At 36.0% G+C, this 17,991-nt stretch overlaps 1 protein-coding gene across 1 annotated transcript in view; it reads right to left on the minus strand.

Moving 5' to 3' along the window:
• The window catches only part of NAALADL2 (N-acetylated alpha-linked acidic dipeptidase like 2), a 291,771-nt gene that overhangs the window by 41,112 nt on the left and 232,668 nt on the right, over positions 1 to 17,991 (minus strand). The window contains exon 11 of the mRNA XM_010716883.3: positions 9,825 to 9,920. Within this exon, the coding sequence (XP_010715185.1) occupies positions 9,825 to 9,920 (96 nt within the window). The remainder of the gene's footprint in view (positions 1 to 9,824; positions 9,921 to 17,991) is intronic.

Here is a 17,991-nt window from a genome sequence, read left to right on the forward strand (position 1 = left end):
AAATAAATTATCTTAAAAACAAGATGTGTAACTAATAATTTTATCTAGGTTACAACCTTCTCTGAGCACTTACATATATTAGGTTTAAATTTAGTTTATATAATTCCTTATATTACATACTGAGTTTCTATTCAAAAACTCATTTGCCGAATCCTTTCCTCCTTGCCACAGAATAAAATCCAACAACCAAAGGTCACAGCATGCTGAGCATAAGTGCTGCAGACACAAGGGAGTGCTCTCCATATTTCAAGTAAAAATAAAGAAGATAAAAATAGAAATGTTCCCCTCATTTTATGTTGATTCAATTAATTATGCTATTTTATAATACCTGGAACTTTTGTAGCAGAGCACTGATTCCACTGAGCTTAATCAAGATTTCCAGATGCATAAATAAGAGAAGCATTACTCTTTTGTCTTCAAAGCATACCTCCATTTTCTTTTCAGCATGGGGGCTAAATTCCCTTTTCAAGCATAGCAGTGTCACCATGGCAAAGTACTGGCTGATTCCTGATGGGATGCAGAATACAGTTCATAACTCAATTTTCAAATAGATCTTATAGTCACAAAAGTGGAATAAACTACAGATTTTGTTTGGAAATATAATGAATCATGCTTGCAGCTGCTGCCTCTCATTTTGCACCTGAAAGTCTTAGAGTACATCTGCACTTACAGGCTTATACTTTGTGAATAGCTTAAAATCTGACAAATATTTTCCTTTATATGCACAACTCATGTAGACTATTGGCTCATATATTGATTGAAGACAGAGTGAACTCCACTAAAGTAATCTGGACTAGTACTATAATGGAAATTAGATCTGGGCTCATCTGTTTACATCATATCCACTTATCTGGCAGAGAGGACTAATCAGGGAAATCTGAAAAATTAACACAGCTTGGCATCTAGACAGATGCAACTATCTTATTTAAAATTCCATTCTTCAAAATGATTTAGCAAGAAAACAACTCACAGAGAAAAAAATATTTTTGTGCAGTTTTCAGCTTTGTGTTCTAAAGCCACTTTTTCTAGAAGAAAAAGCAATAAAGCCCTTAGAATAGCAAAGTATTACAATTTGAGCTGAAGCCCAGGATTTTTTTTCTGTTTGTTGCCTTGCATCTTACAAAAAAATGTGATAAAATGTCTGTCAGTTTGTAAACTGTACAACTGTAAAGATGTTGGGATACAAAATTCTGCTTTTCTGGATTTTTACATATTTCTGAATATATATAAATATATCCCTATTACATTTAAAATATAACGATAAACCCACAAAAATATAAATAACCGGACTATTTTTTGATACAACTATTTGGATGTTGAAGTGTCCATGCCTATACATAGCTCAATTAAGCCAGCAGAAGGAATATTTTGCCAACTCAGTGCTTGTTCCATCTGTTGAAAAAAAGATAGCATCTGTACTTAGATTCAACATACTTTAAAATAAAGTTTTTTAACTGTATTTCTATCAACAGATGTCACTGCTGCCTATGAAAACCTATAAACTTTGGTTCTAAGGTGTGTTTATCCGTTCTAAAATAAATTTGTGTTCACTGTAAAGATGACTGCAGAAATATTACATGGAAAAGAGAACGGATACGTGTGTTACTTTTGTCTTCTAGAATATTGAAAAAACTTTCTGAATGAAAAGTGCATCTGTTATATTGCTTTGTTTTGATGGTTAGATTGCTAAAAATTATCCCCAGCCCTGTCCCAAGGAAATGTTGGCAGACAAGGTGATTAGTGCTATTGGCCTCCTAGATCTCATGCACATGGGATCCTTTCTCTGGACTCAAAATGGGAACAGAAAGGATTATATCTGAATCCATTTTACAATTCTAATTTACAGCTATAGTCTCCTATCCTTAGTTTAACATTAACTGGTCTAATCTCAGCTGCTTTAATGCCAGTCTGTCAGCAAATTGGCAGTATTTTTTATTATTATTGACCACACTCTTAATAAAAGCAGATCAATAAGCAAGATGTTCTTCCTGGAGTTTTGTAATACCTTTATTTTATATTCTTTCTTGATTTCGTGTATTTTTTTCCCTAAGTGTTTATTTGTTTTGTGTCTCAGCCTTTAGACTTCTACAAAATCGGTTTGCATTGTTCAATTGTCTTTTAAGAGACAAGGTTTTGTTCACATTAATTTTGCTATAATTCATTCAAGGAGAACTATTAGTAAAGACAATTCTATGCTTTTCAGTTATTTGATTTAAAGAGTTGTATATCAACATTTTGGAGACAGAATAAAAGAAAAAGAACAAGAGCAAAGTGCATTTTCTTAGACTGAATTATGTTACAAAAACATCATCAAGATTTTTTTTTTACTAAGCACATCAAGATTTTCATACACAAGTAGAATTATGAAGCAATTCAGGTAATCTGCCAATGGAATCCGATTTCACATTTCAAATGGACTGCTCTGGTAAGCAGCCCTTGTTACAGGCTCCAATGCTGAAGAGCAGAATTTTGTATTCTGACTTAAGTTTGTGCTTTATTTTTACTATTAGTTTCCTGCTTCTATCCCCATACTCAGATCACAATGGGTGAGTTCTTAAGAGCTATCTTCCAGGACAGCTCTTTCTATCCACTGTGCAGACATTTTATTCCCCTGTTCAGATGGCCACAGTTCCAGGAAATGCTCAGCACAAAGAGGACAATTCCAGCAGAGCTCGGCTATCAGTTAGGTGCTAAGCTGGGTAATGACATTTAAAGACAAGATTTAAAACACTATAGGATAGGAATAAGCCTCCAGAGTAATTTGACATTTTAAAGTTACTTAACAGAAAACAAAGTTATGAAAAGTTCATTCTGAATACAGGACTGAGCTCACGAAGCAAATTAGCTCGTGAAGCTCCGATGTGTTGCAAGTTATGTCACAAAAAAATCAAAACAAGAGACAAAATGTCAGTAATAAGTAGATCAAAGGAAGTTACTGGTGTGAATTCAAAGCTAAAATGAACTAAAAAAATAATTATAGCAGCTGTGTTTCCCCAAGTATTTCTGAAGGTTGCTTGTAAAGCCAAATAATTAATGAACAGAATTCAAGCAGCCAATTTTCATCTCTTGTGAAAAAGCACTTAAGCAGATACTTAAGTTCCCTGACTTTACCTCATACTCGGCCATATGCAAATTGGATGATATTAAGTCTTGCTAAATAAGGAAGTTATTACTACATTAGCATTAGATTAAACCTAATGTGTTAAGAGGGATTCTCTGGGAAAAGAATTCTGATTTGACATTTCTGTTAAATATGATCATAGCTTCCCTCAGAAGACAGAGTTTTATGCAAGATCATAACACAAGCTGTAATTAATTAAAATCTATTTATATGCTGTATGATACGTAAGCATTGATATTCATTTTGGGTCAGGGAAGAGAGAAAAGTAATGAACAGTTTGCCACTACAACAGAAAAACTCATTCTAGAGTATCGAAATGACTAGGACTTATAGTAGTAGAAGGTTAGTGTTTTGTTTTGAGAAAAGCTTATATTTCCTGCGTAGACAATATTCACTACATGTATGCAAAACCTAAAGAATTAATCTTTGACAGCTTCAGTATTTGTGAACTAGTAGCAAACACCTATGATAGTATTGCTGCTAAAAATGAATTAATAAAATGATACTCTGATTAATTCAGTAACTAAATGCATGAAAAATAGGACAGTGGGAAACATAGGAGAAAATTCAGATAACCTCAGGCATGTTCCTACTAGACTAGCTTGCTTCAGATATTGTTGGATTTCAGTGGCTGAATACAAAATTGTATTGATATTCCTTACAAAACGCATGTATACGTCCAATTATTCATTATCTCTCATACCAAACTTATGTTTCTGAAGTAAGAGCAATGAATGTAAAATATGTTTTCCTATCTCTCAGTACAAAGCTACTACCGGACAAAACAGAAAACTATCATTAGATAGCAATAAATGTGCAGTGACTTCTTTGTAAACTCACAATTATCAAGCAGCAGAAAAAAAATACAAATAAAAAATAAGAAAAAAATGACATCTGCCATTACCATCTATGCTTAGCCTGTCACTGATGCGGCACACAGTAACCAGCCAGAGATGCAATTGGATTACAAATCTCAACATAAGCTAAAGATGGCACTGGAAATGAAAGCATTGCCATAGGCAGTGTAACTTCTTTCCAAGTCAGCTAAGTCTCACTAACACAGACACTCACAAGACCTGTATACTTACTACAGAACTGTCCATCTGGTCACTCCTAGCAGTTGAAATTCCAACAGATATCAAACACAGGTGCTAAATATCAACTCCAGAAATTTAGCCTCAGTGTTGAACTATGTCCCAGTGTTTGTATACTGTGCTAGGCTGATTCTATGAATTTATGCTGAATTTACGTGAGGAGATGAAGTAGTTGCTCCATTATTTTGAGTACTCAAAATGTCGGCCCGTGGCATCTTTTTTTCCCTTACATAAACTGTGGATTAAGCAATGCTTCCTCTCATTCTTAGCTTTTTAATTTTTTTGTTTAGTCTGATTGCCACAATTTGGAGTAAAAATCCTTGAGAAATTTTAGAAAGAAAACCAGTTGTGAAATACTCTAATCATGGCATCTTTCCATAACATGACAAATAAATGGCATAAGGGGTAACTGAGTTAGTTCTGTCCGGTAATGCTTCCACCATTTTGAACAAGTCATTAGCGGGAAAGATGTGGAAAATGTTGTGTTGATGTTTTTAATCTGTGACTGAACCAACAAATTTGTGATGGCCAATGATGATGGTTCATCAAATCTTCATCAAGGCAATTACAACTCATTTTTATTACTTAGTTATATCCACCAGAGTTCAAGTATAAAGTGCAAGAATCCTTGAGGCTATTTGCTTTTAAGACCAAAGAACTACTGGAAAATTCCAAGCATATCTGCCCTAACTAGATGAGAACACATAGGGAATATACTGTTTGGCCAAGCACAGTGCGACTGCCTGTCAGAACACCTCATGTCTTCCCCTGCAAAGTCTCCTCTTTCACATCTAATGCTGAGAAAATTCCCTTTTTTTTTTTTTTTTGCTTTGAATGCTGTTGCTTGGTCACCACAGTTCATATAGCATCCCCAAAGTTACAGAGAAAGTTTATATCACCAGGCTTTCTCTCACTTCTTTTTTCTTTTTTTTTTCCCCCGCTGTTCGCAATAAGTACAGAATAACAGAATAAAATACACATTGTCAGAAGGGAGTTTTCAGTAGGTTTGTATTTACCTTCTGCTTGAACTGGATTAGATGTTCTTTCATGCAAGAAGGATAAGGGTAAAATAAAAACTCTCACTCGTGTGCTTAAGAGAATATGTGCTAAATAAAACCATTTCTGTGAAATATTACTGTGCTCTTTTACTGCTTTTTCTTACAGAAAAATTCAGACAAGTTTGGTTTTGTGCAAATGCAGTAAGACTGTCACCACAGACAAGAGTTCTGCTCTGCACATCTCAGATGCCATTAAACCACAAAATGCCAGTAAGACGCTTCAGACCAGTGTATGAGAGGCTATTCAACAAAACAAGTAATTTAAGTTATGGAGAGACCATCTGGCAATTGGAGCATTATGCTGCACCTATGCTAACAAATTTTACTAATAAAATTTGCCTCTTACTATTATATCACCTTAAGGCAGATGGGATCTACTGAAATATCACAAATTGCTCCCAGCTGTGGGAGGACAAACAGAAAAATCAAGACATGAACCAAGTTATCCTGCAATTTCTCAGCTAAAAAACAACGTGCAGATGGTTTTACGTGTGACAGAGAATCCAAGTGATATTGCAGACTATTTTGAATTCTTCCAAGCAAGGTCAACTGTTACATCTTAAAATTATCAATAGCAGATTTCCTCCAATATGGCTCTCCAGCTTGGTATCACTTCATACATCCCAAACTGCCCCTCTTGCATGTTGGTTTCATTCACGATCTCTCTCACTTACCCCAGTCTGCACTCCTGTTTGCTGGCTGGAGGCTCTGGAAATATGTTTTGCAAGTATGAAATCATAGCATAATTTATCACTAAAAAAGCAATACTAATGCTGGTTGGTTCATAACTCCTGCCTTCAGAGGAACAACGTTAAAGAGACTGATAGCTGATGTGAAAATCTATCAGACTCAATTAAAATAGGAATTTTAAGAATGACATCAAAAGGAACAAATCACTGTAGAAAGTTAACTGGATAAGTTATCTGTGGAAATTGGTACTCCAAAGCACCACAGTTTCATGAGGGAACAAAAACTTCCAGTTTGCACACTACACAGTCATGCAGGGGCAGGCTGCCATGTTCCCTGGTGTTGGTTTGGATATGCAACTCGAGTGTACTGAACTTCTGCTTTCTGAATATTTCAGGTTCATTCTGTATGCACCATGCCAGTGTTTTGATACATGTGTTGTAGCTCTGAAATAATATTCTGTCTCTTCTGTTTGGAAATCATGAACCACTCTGTCAAATTCTGTAGTTCTACATCAAGGAAATTTTTAAATGAAAAAGGAAGACATCAATTGAAATCCAGATGCACAATTGCCTTGAAGGAGAGGCCACTGGGATGCATAAGCACAATGCCACACAACTTTTTCAAACAGTAATCTGATAGCAAAAAAGGTGATTTGTAGTGGGAACAACACATGAACGTGAACGTACTTTACTGAAGCAGCTATGCCAGTAATAATCTGCTGGAATAAACATTTCTGGTAAAATTTTGCAATGTAGATGTGCTGTACATGGTCTGTGAATTGTTTCCACCTTGATATTACAAAGATTACATCTCTGCCAAAAATACAACAGATGCTTCAGTGAAATGCAAAGAAGTTTCAAGCTGGTTGACTACAATGACATTTTGTTTTGGTTTTAAATTCTGGCAAAAAACAGCATTATTATTTTTCTCCATATCATTTTTGTATTGATTCAAAATAGGCACTAACAGTCTTTGGAATTGTAAGGCTCTTCCCCCTTTCATATTACTTTGGATATCATCTTCTGTTCAGTAAACTTACTATTTCAATAATTTATGGCAATATTGCATAGAAGTTATATACATACACAGCTACTTGCAACTTTTTCAGTATAGAAGCATACAAAAAAAGAGCTCATTCACAGACACTACTGCATGGAAATGAGATGGAATTCCCAACCCAAATATTTAGCAGAGGTAGCATGCATCAAACCACAAGAATTGACTTACAGCAATAATGTAGACAAGAACTATTAAAGATAAAGAAATCACTGTATTCCAAATATGAATGGGTATTCTTTTCACTTAGATAATTAATGGCACTATATGAGTAAATGGGAATATATATCCCTCTCATGCTTTAAAAGAAAAAAGGAGTATGATCTGTTAGAGAATTCCTCATATCACAGATTCCATGCTGTACATGTTTTCGGCTGAACATGAGCTGACAACATGCGCAGATGGTCAAAAGGGCCAACGGCATCCTGGCCTGCATTAGAAATTTTGTGGCCAGCGGGAGCAGGGAGGTGATCATCCCTCTGTACTCAGCACTGGTGAAGCTGCACTTTGAGTATTGTGTTCAGTTTTGGGCCCCTCACTACGAAAAAAAAACCCAAGACTCTGGAACGTGTCCAGAGAAGGGCGATGAAACTGGTGAGAGGTCTGGAGCACAAGTCCTATGAGGAGCGGCAGAAGGAACTGGGATTGTTTAGTCTGGAGAAGAGGAGGCTCAGGGGAGACCTCATTGCAACCTTCCCTTCAGTAAGTTTGTGATGAGGAGGGGTTTGGCCTCTTCTCCCAGGCAACAAACAGGACCTGAGGAAATGGCCGCAAGTTGTACCAGAGAAGGTTTAGGTTAGACACAAGGAATAACTTTTTCTCTCAGAGAGTGGTCAGGCACTGGAATGGCTGCCCAGGGAGGTGGTGGTGTCACTGACCCTGGCAGTGTTCAAGAGGCATCTGGATGAGGAGCTATGAGATATGTTTTAGAGGCTTGTGGTACAATGGTAATGAGAGGACAGTTGGACTAGACTACCCTGCAGGTTGTTTCCAACCTTGCAATTCTATGATTTTCTTGGTTAAAATGTGGATTTCATTCACCAAACAAACAAACAAAAAAGTGTTTTCTATTCCATTTGCTTCAAGAAAAGAATTTGCCATATTTTTGGAAGTGCTTATTTAGAAAAATAAAACAAACACAAATGGAACTGCTACAGTGTACTACACATACACAAAAGGTATTTCCTCTACAAATGAAAATATTGCTCATTATTGCCATTTTGTGTAAAGTCTGTAAGTTAATTGCATTACATTAGTTAGTTCTACTTTACGCAGCTCTATAATCAAAGTGTAGAATAATTATGATCACTAATAATTTTCTCAAGAGTCATCTGTCAGCACCCATAACTCATTATACATATTACTCATACTTATTACATGTAACTCATTACCCATAAAACAATTATGCCACTTCTGGCATATCTTTCAATACTTTGGTGTTTGCCAAAGTAAAAATCAATAAAAGGTTATTGCTATTTCAAGTCTGTTATCAGGTAAGTGGCTCCAGTGGTACTCCCTGTTAGGGAACTGCCATTAAAGCTTTCAGAACTGCGTAATCTTGGAACATGATTAGACTACTCCAGTGAGCATATTTCATAACACCCAAGTATTTTCAGCCTTATCATTAATACCTACAGTTAAATATGTAGTGGAGTTAAATAGTTACTGCGGAACACTGATGTAGAGTGCTGAATAACACTGAAAAAATTTGTTGGAAGTTAGCACATATTTCTATAAGTATGTGTTTGACAACAACTCACTCCCGTCTCAACTGACTTCTCCTGGTCTATGTTCATTCTCTGCCATCCAGGCAAACATTCCTCCACTATAATACTCAACGTACGCATTATAAAACACTCTTCAGATTTCAAGATCTGTAAAATCCCACTTAACATGTCACTACAACATGCTACGACTGCAATTAAAGCCTTGGTTCTTCACCACAATGAAACGTTAGTAACTATTTTGCCAGAGCTGCTCATCTGCCTACATGCTATATTTCCATGTTGCTGATCTTTGAGAATTTTTGTGTTGCCAAAAGAAATGTTTCAACAGCAGCTGCTCTTCCAAAAGAAGTAGCTCCAAATAAACAAAGAAATCAGTTTGTTAGTCTAAATAGGTTTATAGGCAGTTTGAGTGCAAGTGAATGAATTCATGAAGGAGACTTCATTTACAGACACGTATCTTTGCAGAATCAGGGCTTGTTGAGCGGACACACTGAAGAAAAAGCACTTTAGAGCAAGGAGTAGTTTTGCTTGTATGAATAAATAACAAAGAGGTAGTACTATAACGGAACAATGAGAGATGAGTCAAAATACATTAAGTTTGGGAATAACCTCTCTGTATACCAATCTCCAGAATCAATCTTCAGGATTGCAAGTCCCCTCCTCCCATGTGAGAACACTGACATCATAAAATCAAGCGTGTGCAGGTGAAGATGCCCTCAGAGCTTTCTTTACAGTCAAAATTGACAGCAACAAACTTGCTACTTCCCACCACCAACGCTCAATGCCTCACGTTCATGCCAATGACAAGCTTAATGTGAACTATGACAAATACAACCAAATCACATTAAATGAAGCAGACACAAAAGCTCTTCTGATCATTCAGATTAACCAATATTACAGTGGAGAACATTTCAGAAGGTGCATCTCAATGAAAAATCCTCCAACACATTTTACTGCAAAACGAGTATTAACATGAAAACAACACTAGGTCATCTTTCAAAACTGTCTATATTCACAAACCATAATTTATCTCTGTGAAAGAAAGCACATGGAAATGAGATCACTCAATTTCTTTTACCTTTGCAATGTTCTCATGCAGCTTGAAGGAGGGATCCAGCTCTTCAGTTCTCATCGCGTGCATGGGAAAAAGAGCTTCGGAGAGAAAGCTAGCATTCTGTGAGAAAGAAATTAGAAAACGCTTAGCATTCAACATCCATTTCTTCCTCCTAATGCTTAATGAATTTTGTTCAGACTTTCAAAACTCTTGCAATTGTTCTTAAGTTTTGGTAACTAATAGCATTTATTTTACTCATTCAATTAACTGATTCCAAGTCCCTGAAAGAGGCAAATCCCCCCTAAATTTTATGACTATTTCTGCAACTGCAGTTGTCTTTGTAATCATGCTTCCTAAACCAGCAAAGAATTTTGCCTAGAGGGAAAAAACAACAAACCACCTAACTTGAATGAGGCAGGATTTAGTCTTCAGAGGAAATATAAACACAATAACCAAAGAACACACTTTTATCTTCTGTGAACATTCTACTTCTGTGTACAGTAATATCATCTACGTAACATGTTCAGATCCCAACAATTATATCCCCTAGGTTAACCACTCTTTAATGTTATTTCTACAAGATGCTTGCCTTTTCTCATACAATAAGCAAGCAAGCAACCAGGTTGCATATTTGCTGACATAAAGAAATGATAAATTGATATCCAGGTGTGGACTGGAAAAAGCAGAAACATACCAAATAAAAGCGTAGGTCTCAAACTTACACAGGCGCCTAAATTGAGATTTATAAATCTAATCAATCCATGTTTGTGAACTTGGTATAACAGTTCAGAAACAAAACTAGAAAGAAAAATATTTTTGTACACCTCTGTAGCTCCTGCAAAACACATTCTAAAATTATGCTCACTTTTGTTAAGTGCTTGTAGATAAGGGGAACCTCTAGTCATGGCTATAATAGCTAGGAAACCAGTGTCTATGTAATCCCTTGATTGGACCATTTGCTCCCTTTATTTGGAAAGCATATTCTCAGTGCACTTACCAACAGAAATGAGTCTAGTACAAAAACACAGAAACTAAAGACAAAGTTACTTCAGTAACAAACAGAAGGTTATGTCAATGCATGGCTATCATGCCGTAGTTCTAAGAAATATATACTCTGCAAAATGAACTCAGAGCTTTGACATAAAAGTACTTAGATACCTAAATAGTTAGACACAAGAATACTTAGAATACTCTGTTTCATTTACCTGTATTCTGAAGAGGACTAAAAGATCACTTCAAGAAAGCCCTGTGCCAAGTTCTAGTTAGCTCAAGGCAACTCAATTCAACATCATAATATTATGTATCTCCTATCAGAAGGACTAATAATATTATGTATCTCCTATCAGAAGGACTAAATCTTTCGTGAATCTTATTCTGGGTTTTGATTTATTGGAACACAAATATAGCATTATCCTGTTTAACTAGAATATTCCAAGGTCCTTTATTAGATTTTGCGTTTAGTGTACAACTTGTGCAATACAGAATATCATAATAGCTTAGCAGATGTATACAATTGGGAATGCAAAAGGACTGCAAGCCTCTCACTAATGTACTTCTTTTATATGTCTTCAAATCTGAGCTCTATGGAAATAATCTTTGTCAGACAGCCCTGACAGAATTTCCCAGGGAAGTATCAGCTTCCACATTCAGTTTCAGATTAAGTTAGCTCTGCCCTTAATTTTATATTTGCAAGCATCTTTTAGTGATGTTTTTTTTCTGCACAGGGACAATGATAAGAATATGAGAAAACACATTCATTTTATGTAGCAAAACCATGTGACTTGTGAAAGGACTATATTTTGCAAGATTTGTAGAGTTGAATAGAATATTACTCAGGTTGGAAAAGACCTCAAAGATCATCAAGTCCAACTGCAACCTAACCATACTACCCTAACTGGTTCTGAAGCTTTACGTCAAATCAAACAAGTGCTCCTCAAGTCTGCAAGTAATTTTTATGTTCTGTGAGTATATATATAAAAATAGTAATAGAAGTAATAAGTTGACAGCATCCCTGGCTTGAAAATACTTAAACCATAAATATCATCGTTACATCTCTGTAAAAATCATTTTGGAAAACATCTGTAGTCTTTTCAGATTGAATTCCAAACAAAATTCAGAGAAACTCTTGGTTCTGTATTCAAGATGAACTATTTTTCTGGCTTACTTTCCTCCAGATTGTTTGGCAGTATTGACAAGTTTCTGAAAGCAAATATTTTTCAAATACCAGCTTCTCATATCTACTAGGCTACCATTTCTTCAGTTTTCCTCTCTTGATATATACTGATCCTTCAATAGCTTTTATCCTTACACTCTAAAAATACCTAATTGTCAATACGAACAAGTAGGGAACATATGAGCAAAGTATATTACTATGTACCCATGGGGGACAAAGAGGTGGTATCTGATATACATCCACTTAAAAGAACTGTATTTGTATTCATGCAATATACCTTCTGATAGTCTCCAAGAGCTAGTTTGGGGCACTACACTGGCACAGCACTGTTGGCCGTCTGTCCAAACTAGCATGGGACATAAATACACTACAACCAGATCAGCAATGCAATATGCCAATATGCTGCACTCAAAGCTACTCGGTTTAGGCCTAGTTCCCTACACATGCTCAAATCCAACTCTAGCATTACTACTTACAGCCTACTTAGACATTGGAATAGTCTCACAGACTATGTTCAGGAAATCTCAGAGACAGGTAGGTCTCAAAAGTAGTAGTTACATTGCTGGTAATTTTTCTTGTTCATTTTTTTCTACAGGTTAACATCTATATGATGAATATTGTATCAGTATTTCCATGCATTTGTAGAGAATTATTTCTGATAATAAGCTTCCACCACTTTGTTACAAAATTAATAAAAGTATATAATTAGCCCTCATTCATAAAAATTTTTGCATTTATTTGTGCATCTAGGTGTTGTATAACTGGCAAGTGAAGTCATCTCCCCTTCAGAAGGAAGGGAAGATCTCAGAGATTGGATCCATAAAGTCTCTCATTATAAAGATAAAATACATAGATTGTTTCATTACATCTCTTCATATGTTTTAAGCTTGTGCACTAGTTTATAGAGCCATGTCATTTGGCTGAAGCGAGGTTGAGGAAGATTCTCTTTCTGCTACAGTGGTGCTAATCCTGTTCATCATCATTTTCATAATTGTAATTAATAACTTACAGAAAGTTACATTATTTATATTCTTTATCAAGTATCTTACTGACTGCTATATGAGATGAGACCAACGCTGCATGTAGACAAATGTTCTTTCTTTGGAATCTAAAAGAGGAGGACCAGATGCACGTACTGCATGGGAACACTTCATCTGCTTTTATTCCTCCATACCCCAGACACATTCCTGAAGACTACAGGTTAGAATTTCTAGTAGTACTATGTTCTTACCACATTCAATAGTGATAGACAGTAGCACTGAAAGTATACATTCATATCCATCTTCTCAATTTAGGTGCCTTCACAAAGCATCTAATTTAGATGGGATGAACTCAAGCGTCTATATATTTCAAAGACTGAATGATTTAATGCTCATAACCATGCCATAAGCTGGCTGCTCCTTCCAGAAACCATCCACAAGACAAGAATTTTCCCTTCACTTGGGAATTTTATCCATTTACCAACATGATCACTGCTCTCCTTCCTTACATGTGAATATCTTCTCCTTGTCTGTTGTTACCAAGAAAGGAATCCTCAGGATTCCAGTGCACTGTCAATTCAAGAAAAGCACAAGGGTGAAATTCACAGCAGCTCCTAAAGTTTATCAGTGGCTCTGATGGCTATTCTTGTTTTGTTATCACGTACACTAATCACATTAATAATTTATTCATTATATTAAGCACAATTATTCCTTTGATCTTTTACAAATAGGAAAGGATACTGAATAAAAATGGCTGATTATCTATATAGTAGCATCACCAATAAGAAGAGTAGAAAGCCTAATTAAGTGACTTCCAAGTGACCAGTAGTTCTCTGTAATGAAAAGAACAGTATTTTATTCATATTTATCAATTTTTAAAATAAATACCTACATATGCTTGCCTGCACAGTCTTACTTTCCAAGAACTTTTGTCAAAGTATTTAGGGCAAGTTTTAATTGGAGTGGCATCATCCACATAATTAAACAACTACTAAATTTCCAAACCTCACGTAAAAAAAAACTACCCTACTTTTATTCTGCAGGACAGTTTATGCAAACACACGCTTGTAAGAGTATTACCACAAGCCTGTAAAATGGCAGCACAAATTGGAGGCACATGACACCCATAACTACCAGAGACAAAGGAGAAACTGCCCACATTCCTCTTTCGTGACATGACATCTCTGATTATCAACATCTATCATAAATCATCCATCAAAGCTTTTCCACTCTCAAGCAGAATTACAGAAACAAGATGCTACCACAACTGAAAATGATGCAGAATACCAGTTACTGTATGACTGATAGAAACGGATTCAAAACATTTGCTGTGCTAAGTCACACAGCAATGGAAACAAAACAATTAACTTTTGGACATATTTAAAATACTTCTTTATTAATTACTTAGATACAACATATTTAATGGAAAGAGGAAAAATTATCAGAACTAGCTATGTTCTTCATCATCTAGAGGAAAGCCTGTTTTGATGTTTGACTGAATTTAGTTTCATTGACATTCTTGGAAAGGAAGAGAGCTAAAGCCTTTTTCTGTTACCAGTATTCTACCTAAAGTACCATTTTTCCGGACTATTATGTTCCCTGAGCACAAAGACAGACAGACATACATGAATTTGACTGTGACTTTGAGACCAATCAAGAGAACCACTGTCAACATCTAGATAAAATTTTGTTCCTTGAAGATGTAGCAAAGTTCGTTCTGTGAATATACAGAATTTAAAGTACTATGTAAAGTTTCTCCCTTGCCACTAATGAGGAAGTGACTCTTTATTTATTCACAGGCCTGTCTCCCACGTGTTATGAAATCTACAGGAACTCTTGAAAGTTTTACCATTTTTTGTTCGTGAAGCAGGTGGTCTTACTCCTTTTGCACAATTTAAATAGAAAGAAATACTAGGTCATAAGTATTTGAATTTTACAGGCAAGTGGTGTGATTGAACCCCAAGCAAACTGGAGCTCTAATGTGGATCAGTCTTGCTATATTCCTGGAAGCAAATAGAGAGAGAAACTTTATTTTTGTTCAAAGCTAGGTTTTCTGAGAACAGAATTCAGAGTAAGGGTCTTTGTCAAAAAGTCAAAAAAAACAAAAACAAAAACAAGTTTTGTAAATAACATTTGTCTCTTATTTCTCTACACAGGATGTTGTTATTTTTAGTTTATTCCTATGACAACAGGCTGAGAGAGCTGGGGCTGCTCAGCCTGGAGAAGAGAACACTACGGGGAAACCAGATAGTGGCACTTTGGTATAGAAAGTGAGCCTATCAGATGAAGCAGACATACTCTTCAGCAGAGTCTGTCTTTAAGTAGTCTGTTGTGATAGGTCAAGAAGAATTGGTTAGAAATTAAAAGAGGGGAAATTTAGATAGAGTTGAGGAAGAAGATTTTTGCAGCAAAATCCCTGCTTGTAACTCCAAGATAACAATTTCTTTTTCCCCATTTGTCTTCTCCAGGCTATGACTGTTCTCTTTGTTCGTCTGATCAGTCCCTTCTGCAATGAAAGGTTTGGAAATTTCTTTGATTTTTATTACTGTATTCCTTTCACACTAGTCCTCTCCTTCATTTGCTATACCTATGCTCTGGAGAACTCTCCCAGATTGGTTCCTCCTTTGGAAGCCACCTAGCAATTAACCCTCCTTACAAAGACTCTGGACAACCTTGTGGAGCCCACAGCAGCTGGGCAAGGTCAGCAGGAAGCCTTTACTACTACCTCATTTTAATTGCTGCCTTTTAAAGGAACACAAAATAAACAAGCAAAGATGAGCAAGAAATCAAGGCACACGTTGGCACCACGTCAGACCATTGTGAGACACTCTAAAATTTGGGCAGTCCATCTTGGCTATTTGCCAAGAACACAGAACAATCCAAAAGGATCAAGAATGTTTTCTCTTCTGATTTTAAGCTATACTTTTATAATGCAATAGGTAGACAGGAGAGCAGCAATAATTCTTGGATTTCCATTATAAAACTTCTGGTTTCACTCTTCAGAAGAGAAATGAATGAGTATTACAGCCATTTAGAAGCTAGCTTCCAAAAATCCCATTTGTCTCAAACTCCTTTTGGAACGATCAGTTAACCTCATCTTTTCAGTACTCATTTAATGAAGCATTCTGTGAAATTAGAAAGACGTTGATGTTCCACTTTTCAAATAATGGGTCACTTCTGATTAAACTTCGATTGAACATTCAACTTTCAATCTCAAAACAAATTGCCTCCTTCTCTTTTTAATTTGAACCCGATTTCTTGCTGCCCTCAGGTCTCCTGACAGTAATTAATTGATTAATGAATTGATTAAACGTGGATCTAAAAATGCAGAAAGAAAAATCTAAAAACTCCAAACTTGGCTTGCTCTTGCTTATATACGATGGACGTTTCCATTAAAATTCAGTCCTGATTTATTAGACCACTATTCCCATCTTATCTGCCCTCTACCAATAAATCGAATAGCATACTTCACCTTCTAAAGGCTCTAAATTTGCCACTCCATATGTAGCTTCCTATATTGCACATCCAATTCATTTATCGACTTTCACCCAAACCATTTAAAATCACAAATAAAAATCCAGCACTTCTGGTTATTTAAAGTAAACCAGAATCTAGACTTAAACTTATTTTAGAGTTCTTTTTTGCTGCCATTAAAAATAAAATATTTAAGATAAAAATAAAAGTAATGGAAATAGTTCTGTTGTAAATACAAGAAGTTTTGCTTACTAGACTAGGACAATGCTGCATCTACAATAACAATATAATAACAATATTCCTGTATATAACTGATACTTATGTCATTAGTCTTAGTATCCCTTTCTGACGAATAATCCATAATCTCTGCAGATTTGTGTGGTTTTGTTATGGTTGGTTTGTTTTTGAAAGTAAAATGCAGTGTTTGTGCAGTGTAAACATCCAGTGGAGCTTTCTTGACTCAGCAGTAATGCTCAGTCTGGAAAAATGTTATCAGTTTGACTTGTCAATATTTGTCAATATTGTAAACACTTAGGACAGCTTTGCCCATCTTCACTACACAGCATTTGTACTTCCAGTTCAGTACAGCACAGAAGAGACACTTAGGAAGGAACAACAGAAGGAAAGCAGTGAGGAAAAAAATTCTTTGGCAATTTGTGCAGTTAGGTCAAACAGTATAAACACAATAGTCAAACATTGCCATGAGTCCCAAACTCAGCAAAGCAAATACAACAACAACAACAAAAAGATGAAAGTCAAGAGAAAGCTGTTTATTTCTTTACATAGATCAAAGAATAATGTCCAGTGGAGGAGAATTTAGAGGTATAAAGCCTCTGCTGCATCAGGACTGAAAATATAATCTGTTGCCCGTTCACATTTATATGCTGGATCTCTTCCACTAGCTATTAACCTGTTTCACTCTTTCTGCCTTTATGTAATACAACAGCACAAAGAGCAGAACTGCAGCAGCCTGAGGGGGACACACAAATATGCAATGTCTAGACAATAAAACAGAAAGGAAGCAGTGCTTACCTTCAAAACCAGACTGGGAAACAAGTCTACTTGGGTTGCTGAATTCACCTGCAGAGCCACCACTATCAAGTTATGCCAGTCTAAAGCTATTACCCACAGAGGACTACAGGTGCATGAGGAGGTGTCTATATCTGTAATTCATTGACACTGCAAAAAATTTGTCATAGTATGAAGGAGAAAACCACGCTAGAAAGATAAAGAGAAAGCAGTAAGCAGAAAAAAATACCTTTAAAATCTGCACTGCAGGCTCTCACTAATTCCTTCTTCCATTTTACCTTAAGTCAAGCAATTGGCATACGGTACCTTGGCAGCAAATATACAATTCTATTACTTGTGAAACAGGTGTTTCACCTTAGATAGGCTAAAACACCATCTCTTCTCCATTTTCTTCTTCCTTTTTTATTTTTTTTTTTCCCCCTGGCAAGACAGAAGTGATTGAACTAGGGGTTTCATTGGAACAAGGGTCAAAATGAAGTAACAGAGAAGTGCATCCTATAGAGTACACATGGTTTTTCTTCAGCTATCTGGAAAA

The sequence above is a fragment of the Meleagris gallopavo genome, chromosome 11, assembly GCF_000146605.3.
Source record: "Meleagris gallopavo isolate NT-WF06-2002-E0010 breed Aviagen turkey brand Nicholas breeding stock chromosome 11, Turkey_5.1, whole genome shotgun sequence".
Classification (NCBI taxonomy): Eukaryota; Metazoa; Chordata; class Aves; order Galliformes; family Phasianidae; genus Meleagris; species Meleagris gallopavo.